The sequence below is a fragment of the Muscardinus avellanarius genome, assembly GCF_963383645.1.
Source record: "Muscardinus avellanarius genome assembly, chromosome: 10".
NCBI classification, from domain to species: Eukaryota; Metazoa; Chordata; class Mammalia; order Rodentia; family Gliridae; genus Muscardinus; species Muscardinus avellanarius.
This window is the reverse complement of record NC_137796.1, coordinates 13,070,146-13,085,917: the sequence shown is the minus strand read 5'-3', so window position 1 is coordinate 13,085,917 and position 15,772 is coordinate 13,070,146. Positions and strand designations below refer to the sequence as shown.

Sequence of the window (15,772 nt, the reverse complement as noted above, 5' to 3'; positions counted from 1 at the left end):
CCCTTGGTCAGATCCTGGTTCTGGAGTCAGTGCCGGACATTAACCTCCTGGATTACCTGCCAGAGATCCTAGATGGGCTCTTCCAGATCCTGGGCGACAATGGCAAAGAGATTCGGAAAATGTGAGTGGAGGGAGGAGCGTGCGGCGGCCTGCAGGGGCCCTGAGGGCGAGGCGCCCACGCTCGCCAGAGCAGCAGCTGACCAGCCCCAAGGGCAGCCGCTCCGGGTGGCTGACCCCGAGCAGAGACGGGGACTGGCTGAGGCTCGTCCAGGCCTGGCCGACACATGCCGCTTCTCTCCTGCCTGTCTCCTTGGTAGGTGTGAAGTGGTTCTTGGAGAATTCTTGAAAGAAATTAAGAAGAACCCCTCCAGTGTTAAGTTTGCTGAGATGGCCAACATCCTGGTGATACACTGCCAGACCACGGGTGAGTGGGAGAGGGCCCCCGGTACCCACCCCCTCCTCGGAACCTTCTGGAAGCTCCGTCTCAGCTTCCACGCGGGGCAGGTGGGAGCGCTGTAGAGAGTCAGCCAGTGTGACGCTGAAGCCCAGAGCCGCGCGCGCTGGGTCTTTGTGAGGAAGGAATCGGGTTCTCTGTTGACGTGGAGGCCCTGGCTGCTGGCCTGGCCTTGTGTATAAGATTTGGAGACCTTCTTACTGGCAAGCTTGGCCTAAGCACTGAGAGTGGGAATGCTTGGAGGTCAGGATTGTGTATCAGTTAGCTTCTTTGAATGTCTAGCCACACATGGTGACCCGTGATTGGCTGAAGCAGCAGCTGGCTCTTATTAGGAAGGAGTCTGCGAGTCAGCCGTGTGGTCTGCTCCCCTAGGCCAGGCCTGGTGTGCACTGAAGTCATCTGCAGAGTTGGCTGGAGCTGGGTGGTCAGGGACCTAGGGACGGCAGAGGGTCTGGCACAGGACTTGGCTCTCGCGATGGGCCTTGGAAAGGCCCAAGTAAGGAGTACTGGCAAGGCTGGGGGCGTCAGGCCTCTGTCCCCGTCCTTCCTGCATGTGCGCTCGGTGGGAGGGGCACTCCAGCTGCCGGGCTAGCCTCGCTGGAGCCCACCGATTCCCCTTCTAGATGACCTCATCCAGCTGACCGCCATGTGCTGGATGCGGGAGTTCATCCAGCTGGCCGGCCGGGTGATGCTGCCCTATTCCTCGGGGATCCTGACTGCTGTTTTGCCCTGCCTGGCCTACGATGATCGCAAGAAAAGTATCCTTTACTCCAGAGAGAAGCAACAAGGGCAGCCCCAAAGGAGGCTGAAGTGCAGACCCCCTGGAGAGGGGAGGGGCTCCCCTAGCATCCATCCCACCTCCAGTAGTCCCTAGCATCAAGGGAGGTGGAGCTGGACGTGGGTCAGGAGAGCAAGGGGCACAGTTAAAGCCAGCTGCCCCAGCCCCCACTTGGTTACTGCAGATTTGCACAGCTGTCCCCTGCACCAGAGCCCCACCCCTGAGCTCAGGCTGCTGCACCGTAGAGCAGAGATCCTGTTAGTGGGAGGGCCACCAGGAAGGTGCCCGGTGAAAAGAAAGGAGAGCAGCTCATGGGCCTCAGCGTGGCGAGGAGGCGGGACTCAGGTCAGGCTGCCCATGTGCCTCTGACACAGCCTCTGGGGTGGACAGCCCCCGGCCAGGCAGACCAGCAGCCTCAAGTTCAGGGGGGACCTCAAGTGGGGTGCTCCTTACCTCAGTGGACACAGGCATCAAGGAGGTGGCTAACGTGTGCAACCAGAGCCTGATGAAGCTGGTCACCCCTGAGGACGACGAGCCGGATGAGCCGAAGCCAGTGGGACAGAGGCAGATGGCCCCCAACCCTGACGACTCCTTGGCAAAGCAGGAGGGGCCGACGAGTGGTGAGTGGGAGCCAGAGACCCAGGACCCAACTCACTGACTTATGTTGATAAAGTAGGAACCCTGGTTATCCCCATTCTGCAGCCTTCAGGTGAACGGTGGTCTTGGGTTGGAACCCAGGCCTTCTGCCCAAGCCCATGCTCTTGGCCCTTGCTGCCACAAACACCGTTACATCTCACCGTAAACTGAGTTCAGCCGCAGCAAAGCCATGTTAGACATCCAGGCCGCCTCTAACATACAAGGCATGCTCAGGGAAGGAGGATCAAGAAAACTATTCTGTTCAGTACTTGGGAAATCTACTGCCCAAGTCAGTGCCTTTAAAAAATAAGTTGCATTTGGGAGGCTGAGACCTGAGGATCCTGGTTCATGGACAGCCTCAGCCACTTAGTGAGGCCCTCCATAACTTAGTGAGACCCTGTTTCAAAAAATAAAGAATAGCCGGGCGTGGTGGCGCACACTTGTAATCCCCGTGCTTGGGAGGCGGAGACAGGAGGATCGTGCAGGTTCGAAGCCAGCCGCGCTGGCTTAGGAGACCCTGTTTCCAAATAAAAACTATAAAAGAGGTCTGGGAATGTAGCCAAGAGGTGAAGGGCTTCCAGGAACCCCAGTACCACCAATAAATAAATAAATAAATAAATAAATAAATAAATAAATAAATAACAAAAAAATAAAGAATAAAAACAGGGCAGGGGCTGTAGCTCAGAGGTCAAATGCCCCTGGGTTCCATCCCCAGACCTGCAAAAAAAAAAAAAAAAGTTGCTTTGGCTGGACATGGTGGGGAACGCTTTTTATCCCAGAATTTAGGATCCTGAGACAGGAGAATCAGGTGTTTTTTTCCAGCCTCAGCTACTTAGTGACGCCCTCCACAACTTAGACCTTGTTTCCAAATAAATAATAAAAAATAGGGCTGGGATTGTAGCTCAGTGGTTGAATGTCCTGGGTTCAGTCCCCAGTACCACAAATAAATAAGTTGCTTTCAGACTCTTTTAACATTGTTTTCTTGTTTATCCATAATATAAAACCATTTTTATGCTGGTCGGGGCTGAGCTTTAACTCTAAATGTGGCTAGAGCTCTGGCCTTTTCTTTGCCTTGGACCCCAGACCCCACTGAGCTGGCTCAGCGGCTTTGGGTGCTGTCCTCCCTCACACAGTCATGCAGAGCGAGTGGGCAAATTGGTGAGACCCTGCTCCGGTCTTGAAGGGTTACACAGTGAGGTCTGGAACCTGCTAAAGCACTTGCCACCCTTGCAGCTGCCAGGCTCCTCCCCGTGGCCAGCCCTATGGGTTTGTCTGGTAGAACTGAGCAACATTTCTTGCTCGACCTGACTGGTGTCAGGTTACCAGTGCCATCACCACTGTGAGCCAGAGCTGCAAAACAGCTGGCTGCAGAGCAGCACACAGCTGGAGCATTGGTGGTTCAGTGGTAGAATTCTCGCCTGCCACGCGGGAGGCCCGGGTTCGATTCCCGGCCAATGCAGCAGCTGGACACTTTTTGGCAGGCCTTTCAAGGGGAGAGCTTTCTTAGTGAGAGAAACTAAAAGAATCTCAGGAATAGACATAGTTTAAGCTTTTACTGATGTGTTTTGTTTTTGGTTTTGTGGTACTAGGGATGGAACCAAGGGGCATTCTACCTCCTAGCTACACTCTCAGCTCTGTTTTATTTTTCATTTTGAAACAGGGTGTCTCAGAGTTGCTGCGGGTCTCACTAAGTTGCTGAGGCTGGCCTCCAGCCTGTGGTCCTCCTGTCTCAGCCCCAAGTACTAGGATTACAGACATACACCACTAAGCCCAGCATGTGTGTTGATTTTGATTTTGTTTTAGAAAATTTGCAAAATTGAGGAAAAAATACAAAGTAAGACTATCCATACCAAAAGACAATCATAGTTTTGGCATATATTTTAGTTTTTAATAGATACTTAGTTAAAATCAAGATTCTTAAATAATTACATATCTTGCTTCCTTTGGTTTGGGTTTTATCTTGGTTGTTTTGGGGGAAGAGTGTTTGGTTTGTCTTTTGTCTTGCTTTGTTTTATTTTTTGTTTGTTTGTTTGTTTGTTTTGCTTGACTTTGAAATTAGCATCTCTTAAGCCAGAGTCACAAAGTAGAGTAGTTGGTCACCTGTGCTGTGGGAAAAAGGGGTTAGTGGGAATACCTACTAACAGAGCCTTTTTGGGATGATGGAAATATTCTGGAATTAAGTAGTGATGTTCGTTAACAGCTCTGTGAATGTAGTAAAAAGAAAAGAAAAGAAAAACACTCAGTTTCACTTATAGATTGTGAAGTTGTGTTAAGTGAAATTTTATATTATGTGAATTTTTAATTTAAAAAAAGAAGGCTAATGCCTCTTCCCCCAACGTGGAGTTGGTAGCCCTTGCCCCACCCTATCTGCTTATGTGGCAGCAATTAAGTGCTTAGGAAAGAAATTGCTCCATTCTGTGGATCATGGAAGCAGCTGAAACCAGCTTTTGGAACAGGAGCATTGGTGGTTCAGTGGTAGAATTCTCGCCTGCCACGCGGGAGGCCCGGGTTCGATTCCCGGCCAATGCAACTCCTTTACCCTTTTAGTCAGTTTTCTTAAGCATCTTCAAGCAGCAGCCTGCCCAGGATACTGTTACCCTAACCAGGATGTCTTCTGGCTCTGGATTTTACTGCCCTCATAAACAGCATTTCAGCAGATCAAAAGCACACTTTATAGTGGTTCCCAGAGATGGCCACAGCTAATTTGATGGCTTCCCACCCACTCTTAGCCCTGCTTAGCTTGTACCTAGTCACCAGTCTTCTACTAGGGGCCCCGGAGAGAGTCCCAGCAAGCCAAGAGGCAGGTGACCTAGCTTAGACGAGGGCAAGTACAGCCCAGCCTCCTGCCTCCTCCCTTCCTTCCCCGTGTCCGCCCTCTCCACGGACTGCAGCAGGAACCTCTGCCTGGTGTGCTTATTCAGTCTGTGCCGATGCAGCCATGGCACCATGCTCTTCGTGGCATGCCTCCAGGAAGGACCCTCTGGGGAGGACACTGAGTCAGGGGCCTCGCCTTTGTGCTCCCAGCCCCTCTCCACCTGCTGGATGCTCCTCAACCTATGGCAGGGTTCTATCCCAATAAACCCATCATATGTTGAAAATATCCTAAGTGGAAAATGTATGTAGTATGCCTAGCCTACCAGGCATCACAGCCCTCCTAGCCGACTTTAAACACACACGCTCAGAGCACTTACATCGGCCTGCAGTTGGGCCAGATCATCTCTCACACATCCTGTTTTGGAACAAAGCATTGGCAATCTGATGCGGTTTATTGGCTACCTCACTGAAGGTAAAAAGCAGAGCAGCAGTGTGCGAGTGGCTGTCACACCGCCATGAGGTTGAAAACCTCACATGGAGCCAGGCCAAGCCAGGGGCTGCTGCGCGGGCTTGCGTAGGGAGGCCCTCGGCCCGGGCTTTGCCCTCTGCTTATCATCGGCGTCCCCCAGAGAGTGATGGCCCCGGTGGGTTCTGACTGAGAGTTCACAGAGGGTCAGGGATGGAAGCTCACGGCATGAGGAGCAGGCTAGATGTGGGATTCCATGCGGGCTTGTGACCTCCATTTTCAGTGAAATCCATCCGTTCCCAAGGCTGAGGCTGGACTGGCTTTATCAACACCTATAGGCACTGCGTGTGCAGGTGAGTCAGACCCAGCACCACCCGCAAGGAGCAGGGACAGACGCACAGACGAGAAGTTGTGGACAGGGGCCCAGGGGAGGGTGCATCGGTGCTTTGGGGAGGGGGAGGCCCAGCTTTATAGCAGTTAATTGAAACAGGTCTTTTCCTTCTTCTTAGTATCTATCCTCCCCCACCTCCATTTTTAAAAAATTCTAATTATACTAGAAATATGTGTGCCCTGTAGAGAAAAGTACATAGCTCAAAGGACAGTGTGCGCGCCAATCCCACATAGAAATTATCACTGCCGACTTTGGGTCTGTTGATTTTCAGACTATTTTTTATTTTTAAGCATACGTGTTTTTTTTTCTTTTAAATTTTTTTATTGGTACATTATATTCATACAACATATTGGAGTAAAAAACTTGTGTATACAAACATGTACTCATCGCTGATTTAACCCCTACCCAGTTCCCACCCCATTCCCTCCCCGTCCCTCCCTCCCTTGCTTGGCTTAGTGGTTGACTTCGATATGTTTAAGTACATTGTGTGTTTTAGAGATTTTCCTCTTCCCCTCTCCTTTCTCCTCCTTTAGGTTGTCTTGTTTGCTCCTCTACAGGATTTCCTCTTTCAAGAGTTCCTCCTATGACCCATTTCTCCCTAACTCTCACATATTAGGGAAAGCATCTGATTTCTTATTTTTTGTGACTGACTAATCTCACTTAGCATAATGTCCTCCAGTTCCATCCATTTCCCTGAAAATGATGTAATTGAGGTTTTTTTTGATGGCTGAGTAAAATTCCATTGTGTACATATCCCACAGTTTTGTAATCCATTCATCTGTTGATGGACATCTTGGCTGGTTCCATAGTTTGGCTATGGTAAATTCTGCAGCTATGAACATAGATACACATGCATTAGTTTGGTAGTTTGGTTTCTTTTCTTTTGGGTAGATACCCAACAGTGGTATTGCTGGATCAAATGGTAGATTTGTTCCCATTCTTCTGAGGATTCTCCATACTGTTTCCAAAGTGGTTGCACTAATTTGCAATCCCACCAACAATGTCTTAGAGTTCCCCTTTCTCCACATCCTCGCCAGCATCTGTTGTTGTTTGTGTTTTGAATGGTTGCCATTCTAGTTGGAGTTAAGTGAAATCTCAGGGTACTTTTGATTTGCATCTCTCTGACTGCCAGTGATGTTGAGCATTTTTCATGCATTTATTGGCCATTTGAATTTCTTCTTTTGTGAAGTGTCTATTTAGTTCATTTGCCCATTTTGTTATTGGATGCTTTGTTTTCTTAGTGTTGAGTTTCTTGAGTTCTCTGTATATTCTAGATATTAGTCCTCTATCGGTGGTGTAGGTGGCAAAACTCTTTTCCCATTCTGTTGGCTCTTGATTGAGGTTCTTGATAGTTTCCTTTGCTGAACAGAAGCTCTTCAGTTTCATGCAATCCCATGTATTGATTCTCCTTTTAATTTGTTGTGCCTTTGGGGTCTTGTTGAGGAAATGTTTATCTGTGCCTATGTGTTGTAGTGTTGGACCTATGCCCTTTTCAAGAAGCTTCAAGGTCTCTGGTTTAATTTCCAAGTCTGTGATCCATCGTAAGTTGACTTTTGTACAGGGTGAAAAAGTGGGATTAATATCCAATTTTCTGCATATGGTTAACCAGTTTTGCCAACACCATTTGTTGAAGAGGCTATCTTTTTTCCAGTGTATGTTTTTGGCCCCTTTGTCAAAAATCAATTGGCTGAAAGTGTGTGGACTTGTTTCTGAGTCTTCTGTTCTGCTCCTTTGGGCTATATATCTGTTCTTTTGCCAGTACCATGCTATTTTTATTACAATGGCTTTGTATTATAGTTTAAAGTCAGGTATTGTGATTCCTCCTGCGTGGTTTTTGTTGCTGAGAACTACCTTGGCTGTTCTGGGCTTCTTGTTATTCCAGATAAATTTAAGGACTGATTTTTCTATGTCTGTGAGGAATGATCTTGGTAGTTTAATGGGCATTGCATTAAATCTGTAGATCACTTTTGGGAGGATGGCCATTTTAATGATATTTATTCTGCCAATTCATGAACATGGAAGGTCTTTCCATCTTCTAAGATCTTCTTCTATTTCTTTTTTCAGTGTTTTATAATTTTCTTTGTAGAGATCTTTTACCTCCTTGGTCAAGTTTATTCCTAGGTATTTTATTTTCTTGTGGGAGATCCTGAGTGGAAGTGTTTTCTGAATTTCTTTTTCAGTGGATTTATGGTTGGTGTACAGGAAAGCTTCTGATTTTTTAAGATTGATTTTGTATCCAGATACTTTGCTAAATTTGTTGATCAGTTCTATAAGCCTTTTGGTTGAGTTTGTTGGGTTTTCTAAATATAGTATCATGTCATCTGCAAATAGTGAAAGCTTAAGTTCTTCTTTTCCTATTTGTACTCCTTTGATTTCCTTTTCTTGCCTTATTGCTCTGGCTAGAGTCTCTAATACTATATTGAAGAGAAATGGTGATAGTGGACATCCTTGTCTCGTTCCAGTTTTTAGGGGGAATTCTTGAAGTTTTTCCCCATTTAATATGATGTTGGCAGTGGGCTTATTGTAGATTGCCTTAATAATGTTGAGATATGTTCCTTCTATTCCAATTCTCTGCAGTGTTTTTATCATAAATGGATGTTGAATTTTTTATCAAATGCTTTTTCAGCGTCTATTGAGATGATCATGTGATTTTTGTCTTTGATTCTGTTTATATGATGAATTACATGGATTGATTTTCGTATATTGAACCAGCCTTGCATCCCTGGGATGAACCCTACCTGGTCATGGTGAATGATTTTCTTGATGTGGTTTTGAATGTGTGTTGCTAGTATTTTGTTTAATAATTTTGCATCCAAGTTCATCAGAGATATAGGCCTGTAGTTTTCCTTCCTTGAACTGTCTTTATTCGGTTTGGGTATTAGTGTGATGTTGGCTTCATAGAATGTATTTGGGAGAGTCCCGGTTTTTTTCTATTTCCCAAAATAGTTTGAGTAGTATTGGGATTAGCTCTTCTATGAAGGTTTTATAGAATTCACTTGGGAAACCATCTGGTCCTGGGCTTTTCTTTGATGGTAAGCTCTTTATTGCTGTTTCAATCTCTTTGATTGTTATTGGTTGGTTTAAGTGTTCTATATCTTCTTGACTCAGTTTAGGAAGGTTGTATTTATATAAGAAGTTGTTGATTTCCTCCAGATTTTCCATTTTGTTGAGGTATAGTTTTTCAAAGTAGTTTCTGATAATCCTCTGGATTTCTGCACTGTCAGTAGTAATGTCTTTTTTTCATCCCTTATCTTCATAATTTGGGTTGATTCTCTCATTTTTTTAGTTAAGTTGGCTAGTGGTTTATCAATCTTGTTAATTTTTTCAAGAAACCAGCTTTTGGTTTTGTTGATTTTCTGTATTGTTTTTTTATTCTCTATTTCGTTAATTTCTGCTCTAATTTTAATAATTTCCCGTCTTCTGCTGGCTTTGGGGTTCAATTGTTCCTGCTTTCCAAGGGCTTTGAGGTGTGTCTTTAGGCTATTTATTTGAAGATTTTCTGTTTTTTTTATGTGAGCACTCAGTGCTATAAATTTTCCTCATAATACTGCCTTCAAAGTGTTCCAGAGGTTTTGATATGTTGTATCTTTATTTTCATTTGTTTCTAGAAATTTCTTGATTTCACCTTTTACATCTTCTATGACCCATTCTTCATTCAGAAGTGTGGTGTTCAGTCTCCACATGTTTATGTTGTTTCTCTGGGTCTTCTTATTGTTGATTTCTAGTTTCATTCCATTATGGTTTGAAATGACACAGGGAAGTATGTAACATTTTTTAAATTTGCTAGTGCTCATTTTGTGTCCCAGGATGTGATCTATTTTGGAGAAGGTTCCGTGAGCAGCTGAGAAAAATGTAAACTCCGCTGTAGTTGGGTGAAATATTCTATATGAGTCCAACAGGTCCATTTGGTTAATGGTGTTCTTTAGTTCTGAGGCATCTTTACTGACCCTTTGTCTGGAAGATCGGTCTAGTATTGTGAGAGGTGTGTTGAAGTCTCCCAGTATTATTGTGTTGGGATTTATGTGTGACTTCATGTCACAAAGAGTTTGATTTATGAAAGTAGCTGCCCCTATGTTTGGAGCATAGATGTTGATTATTGTTATTTCCTCTTGCTGGACTATTCCTTTTACCAGTAAATTGTGACCTTCTTTGTCTCTTGTAATAAGTTTGGGTTTGAAGTCTAACTTGTCTGATATCGTAGTTGCTACTCCTGCTTGTCTTCGAGTACTATTAGCATGGATTACCTTGCTCCAGCCCCTTTACCTTGAGTTTGTTCCTATCTTTACTTGTAAGGTGTGTTTCTTGTAAGCAGCAGATGGATGGATTCTGGCTTTTAATCCATTTTGCCACTTTATGTCTTTTTATTGGGGAGTTGAGGCCATTTACATTCAGTGTGATTCTATAGAGAGATAATTTTTAATTCCCAACATGTTAAGATCTTATTTCTGTTTGAGATACTGTTTATTCTTCTTTGCTTAGTTGTCTGCTGGATGGGAATTCTTGTTTCTTTGGTTCTGGCCTGTATTACCCATTTCCTCTTTGCAGTTAATCTCCTTGAGTATTTTCTCTAGCGCTGGTTTTGAAGACATAAATTCCTTCAGTTCCTGTTTGTCATGGAAGCTTCTTATTTCCCCATCTAATTTGATGGATAGTTTTGCTGGGTAGGAAATTTTTGGCTGGAAGTTTTTTTCTTTCAGAGTTTGGAATATGTTACTCCATGCCCTTCTGGCTTTCATAACTTGGTTTGGAAAGTCTGGAGTGATTCTAATTGGTTTGCCTCTGAATGTCACGTGGCCTTTTGTTTTTGTTGCCTTTAAGATTCTCTCCTTGGCTTCCACATTAGTCATTTTGACAAGTATGTGGTGTGGGGATCCTCTTCTCTGATCCTGTCTAAAGGGAGTTCTATAAGTTTCCTGGACCTGTGTGTCGACCTCTTGCTCTATGTTTGGAAAATTTTCTGCTATTACTTCCCTGACGAGATTATTGATCCCTTTGGTTTCACCTTCTTTTCCCTCCTCTATTCCAATTATTCTTAGGTTAGCTCTCTTAAAATGGGCCCATATTTCTTCAATGTCAGATTCCTGCTGTCGGATTTTTTTTTCTAAATTAGAAACTATGCGTTCATTTTTGAAATGATCATCTTCAAGAAGCGAGATTCTATTCTCCATGTGGTCTAATCTGTTGTTTATACTTTGAATTGAGGCCTTTATTTCAATGATTGCATCCTTTATCTCTTTTTGACTCTCTCAATTCTTTTCGAAAGTCCTCTATTATTTCTAAAGTTATTTTTCTGATTTGATCTTCTAGAGATCTTTGGATTTCTGTGTTATCAGATTCTGATGTTGTGGGGTTGTGGGCATTCACTGCTCCATTGTTATTTCTCTTTCCCATGATTTTGGAAATTTGTGCCTTCTCTGGGTTCTTCCCTGGGTCACTACGACTTCACTTAAGATGCTCTGGATCTCGAGTCTGTGGTATCTCAGTCACCACTACTCCTTTACTGGTTTGTATCACAAAGTCTCAGACCCAGGGAGTCAATTGAGGCTGCTTAGACCGTGGAGGGTACCAAGTTGGGCATTCTCCGGCAGGGAGTTGTGACTGTGGTATGATATCTCTGCCACCGCCACTCCCCCACTGGGTTGCACTGCTAAAATCTCCGACCCAGGGAGACTATCTGCGCAAGTCCCTGGGAGTGCAGTACTGGGATTTCTCCCCTAGGGGCCGCAATTTGACTCACGGTTGTTGAGTGCGCTGATGGAGCTATAGTGAACTCGGTGGATTCGCTACTGCCGCCACTGGCAATATGGCACCACTGCCACGCCCTCGGCTGTGATTCGACGTATTTCTTCTCTGGTATTGAGCTCCGCTCCGAGTCCCTGCCAGGTGTGCTGTGCTCGGCCCTTGGGAGCTTTAGATGTTCCCTCCGCCGACAAAACTGCTGACTACCGCCCGGCTGTTCAGCACCTGCTCACCTGGCTCGCTGTCCACCCCTCCTCTCTGGAGCCTGGTGGCTGGTTGAGTGCGTTGGTCTTCAGCCGTCTGGTGAACTCACTGCTGCTGCTGGCAGTAAGGCACTGCTGTCACGTCCTTGGCCGTGAGGTTGGCGTAGTTCTTCTCTGGTTTTGAGCTCCGCTGAGTCCCTGCGGGGTGTGCTGATCCCGGCCCTTGGGAGCTTTAGACGCTCCTTGCGCCAAAAAAACTGCTGACTGCCGCCCAGCTGTTCAGCAGCGGCTCACCTCGGCTCGCTGTCCACCCCTCCTCTCTGGCGCCTGGTGGCTGTTGAATGCGTTGGTCTAGAGCCGTCTGGTGAACTCACCACTGCCGACGGCAGTAAGGCGCTGCTGCTGTATCCTAGGCCGCGAGGCTGGCGTACCTCCTCTCTGGATTTGAGCTCCGTTCTGAGTTTCCCTCTTCTCTGGAGCCTGGTGCTGCTAGGGAAGATGTAGGTCTCACCGCGGCAGCCGCGGCACTTCGGGCTGGTTTCTTTCTGGTGTCTTGTTTTTCCAGCCCTCTTTTTCTCTGTCCCTTGTATTTACAGTTTTTATTTCTTTGCTAGTGGTGTTTTTTGGCTCTTGAAAGGCGCTGGTTTTGTGGTAATAGAGTTTGATTGTTAGCGGGACTTGTAAGTGCCGCTTTCCTCCGTCGCCATCTTCCCGGAAGTTCCAGCATACGTGTTTTTCATGTTTTGTTTTCCCACAAAAAATAGGATCTTAGGGCACAGGATGATTTATAGTCTTGCTGTTTCCATTTACTAGTGATGACCGTTTTCTCAGGTTATTCAGCATTTACCCGCATTCATTTTTTTTTTTTTTTTACATTTGACATTTCTTTAAAGCGTACAATTTAGAGGTCTTAGTATATTCACAAGATTGCACAACCATCACCACTATCCAGTCTCAAAACATTTCCGTCATCCCAAAAGAAACTTTATACCTGTTAGCTGGCACTCCTGATTTCCCTCCCCAGCCCCTGGCAGCCCCTAATCTGCTTTCTGTCCCTCTGCGTTTGCTTCTTCTGGGCATTTCATAGAACAAGATCATTCGGCCGGTGCCCTTTTGTACTTGGCTTCCTTCTCTTAGTATGTCTTCAGTGTGTATGTGCGTGTGTGTGTGTGTGTGTGTGTGTGTGCGCGCGTGCGCGCGCACACCTGTACTTCATTCCTTTTCATGACTGAATAATATTCCATTGTATGGCTAGACCCTGTTTTATCTGTTCATCAGTTGGTAGACATTTGGGCTATTTCCAGTACATTTTTTTATTTTATTTTTTTTGGTGGTACTGGGGTTCCTGGAAGCCCTTCTACCTCCAAGCTACACTCCCAGACCTATTTTATATTTTTTATTTACTTGGAAACAGGGTCTCTTAAGCCAGCGAGGCTGACTACGAACCTCCTCCTGTCTCCGCCTCCCAAGCGCGGGTATTACATGCGTGCGCCACCACACCCGGCCAGTACATTTTTTTAAATCACAAGCAGTATGTGTTGACTATCTCCTTTTACCCACCTATTAATATAATTGGTTTCTGGAACAGTTAATTCAAATATTTATTTTGTCTTTGGGATATAATTTATAAGCTCCTTATTTGTTGCAGTTTGCTTTAACCTAGAGTATTGTTATCCCTCCATTAGGTAGATGCCATAATTCACTTAGCCAACCTTCTATTATAAATCACTTAGCTGCTTCCAATTTTAGCTTAATCTTATAATCCCTGCTAAAAAGAACGTCCATATAAAGAGATCCTACAAACATTCATAATTATTTTCTAAGGGTAAATGATTACACTTTTAAAGCTTTTGATACATGTGTGCGAGTTCCGTCCAGCATGCACAAACCAGTTTCCAATCCCACCATCATGAGGTAGGCCTCCAGGGTTACCCAGAAGACAGTTCTAGGAGCCTGGCCTTGCACATGAAATCATGGGAAGCTTCAGGGCAGATGGGGGAGCTGGAAAAATAGCGGAGATGCTCCAGGCAGAGAGGCCTGGAGCATCTCAAAGTTGGCATTTCTACTGGGGGAGGCAGACAGTAAACAAGTGAAGTTGCCTGACAGACACACTTGACAGCATGATCAGGAGCCTTAAATAAGAATATGGCTGTGGTGGCACAGGGTTGTAATCCCAGTACTTGGGAGGCTGAGACCGGAGAGTTGCAGGTTCGAGCCCGGCCTTAGCGAGGTTTTCAGTAACCTAGTAAGACCCTGTTGACAGATAAGAAATAAAATCAGGCTGGGGGTGTGTAAATTGGAGGAAGAATGCCTCTGGGTTCAATCCCTAGTACCACATAATAATAATAATAATAATAATAATAATAATAATAATAATAATAATAATAATAATAATATGTCCTTAGGAAATAGCTATGGATATTAGGAAGAATTTTTCTATGAAAATTTTAAGTCAATAAATGCCATAGGAAACCCCAAGTGAAGAGCAGGAGCCTGTGAGGTCCAGAAGGGGAGTTCAGTTTTAAACAGAGGCCTCATGGCAGCGTGTGACATTTGAGCAAAGTCTGGAGGAGAGAAGGAGCGGGCCGTGGATGTCAAGTATTCGAGGCAGGGGAGCGTCCTGGGGACATGCCAGCGTGGGGACGTGCCTGTCACGGCCACAGAGGAGCGGGGAGAGCAATGGAGTGTAGTGGAGAGGGGGTCCCGATGCTGCCAGAGAGGAACCAGGGCCTCACCTGGCAGCCGCCACTGCGCTCAAAGAACTCAGCTTTGACTCTGGGTGGTGTGGGGTGTGTTGTGGGTCTGGAGCAGAGGATGCCAGGGCCAGACCTACATTATCAGACTCTCCAGCTGCCAAATGGGAAGCACACTTAACAGGAAGGTCTGGCATAAGCCACACCGGAGCGCAGGCCAGAGATGATGGTCCCTTGAAGGGAGGACCTTCACAAAGGGGAGAGGGCCTTTGCTGGCGTATTCAACATATAGCAAATAGGGAAGGAGTCGGGGTGACCGGAACAGCCAGTCAGTAGAGGAGCGAGAGCCCACCCCGAGGCCAGGGGGCTCAAGGATCCCTGCTTAGCCGGGCGTGGTGGTACACAGCTGTAATCCCGGTCCTTGGGAGGCTAAGACAGGATCGCAGATTCAAGACCAGCGTGTGGTAACTTAGACCTTATTTTTAAAAATAATTTTTTGTTGTTGTCTAAGGTCCAGGGGGGCTCAGAGGTAGAACTCCCCTGGGTTCAATCTCCAATACCAAAAAAAAAAAAAAAAAAAAAAAGAAAGAGTTTCTGCTCATAAGCTCTGCGTCATTCTGCAGCTCTCCGAGAAGGGAATTAATACAAAAGGGCAACAAGCAATGCTCAGCAGGACTGGGAATCAGGATTGCAAAATAAAGCAGGGTTTCCGTTTTACTCATCTAGTTGGCAAACATTAAGGGATTACTAACAGCCCTGTGTGAGGCTTCTGGGTGGGAGGCGGGTGACTGCTCTTCTGCTCTGCGAGGACGAATGAATTGGTGGGCCCTTCCTGAAGGGCAGCGTGGTAGTGTCTGTTAAGAGGCGAGTGTCTGACCCCGGCTCTCCAGGGGCCCCTCGTGCAGAATGAGAGGCATGGACCAGTGGAAATGCAGATGGTCTACATGACCTGAGGCACATTTCTGACTTCTGCAAATATGGGTGTTTCTGTAAGATGGGAGGGAGCCTCCAGGAACATGGCTCCCTGGCTGCTGATTCAGTCTGTCCTGCGCAGCATTCCCCACCTCCTCACCTCCCCCAGGCCTGGCTAGCCGGCCACGTCCAGCCCACTGTAGCCCTTCTTCTGCCCCTTTCAGTAGTGCCCATCCCCGCAGCGCCTCTGAGCCTGGAGGGGGCGGTGTGGCATGGACCTCTGCTCTTTAGCCCAGAAGTTAAGGCCTCCTTGACCACGGCTCACTCCTAGGATGGCTCCGCTCCAAGACTGGATTTGCTTGAAATTTTTAGATTATGTCTTGTTTGTATAAGTTTAAGCTTTTGGTAGGCTAAGGGCGATTTCATTTTAAGAGCGGTATAAGCTAGGCATGATGGTACATGCCTGAAACCCCAGTGCTTGGGAGGCTGAGACAGCAGGATCACAGGTTCCAGGACAGTCACAGCACACTAGTAAGATCCTCTTTCAAAACAAAAATACAAAGGGCTAGGAGTGTAGCTGATAGGTAGAATCCTCTTGGGTTCAATCCACAGTACCCCCAAAAACATGCACACAAAGAGAACAATGTAAGTAATGTTAGTTTTTATTTATGACTCATGGAATAAAT

At 46.1% G+C, this 15,772-nt stretch overlaps 1 protein-coding gene across 2 annotated transcripts in view; it reads left to right on the top strand.

Annotated features, from left to right (window-relative positions):
- The window catches only part of VAC14 (VAC14 component of PIKFYVE complex), a gene marked incomplete at both ends in the record, with an annotated part of 110,743 nt that overhangs the window by 17,517 nt on the left and 77,454 nt on the right, over nt 1-15,772 (top strand). For both annotated transcript variants that reach the window (XM_080702604.1, XM_080702603.1), the window contains 4 exons: nt 12-121; nt 318-424; nt 1,078-1,212; nt 1,700-1,852. In XM_080702604.1, the coding sequence (XP_080558730.1) occupies nt 12-121; nt 318-424; nt 1,078-1,212; nt 1,700-1,852 (505 nt within the window). The remainder of the gene's footprint in view (nt 1-11; nt 122-317; nt 425-1,077; nt 1,213-1,699; nt 1,853-15,772) is intronic.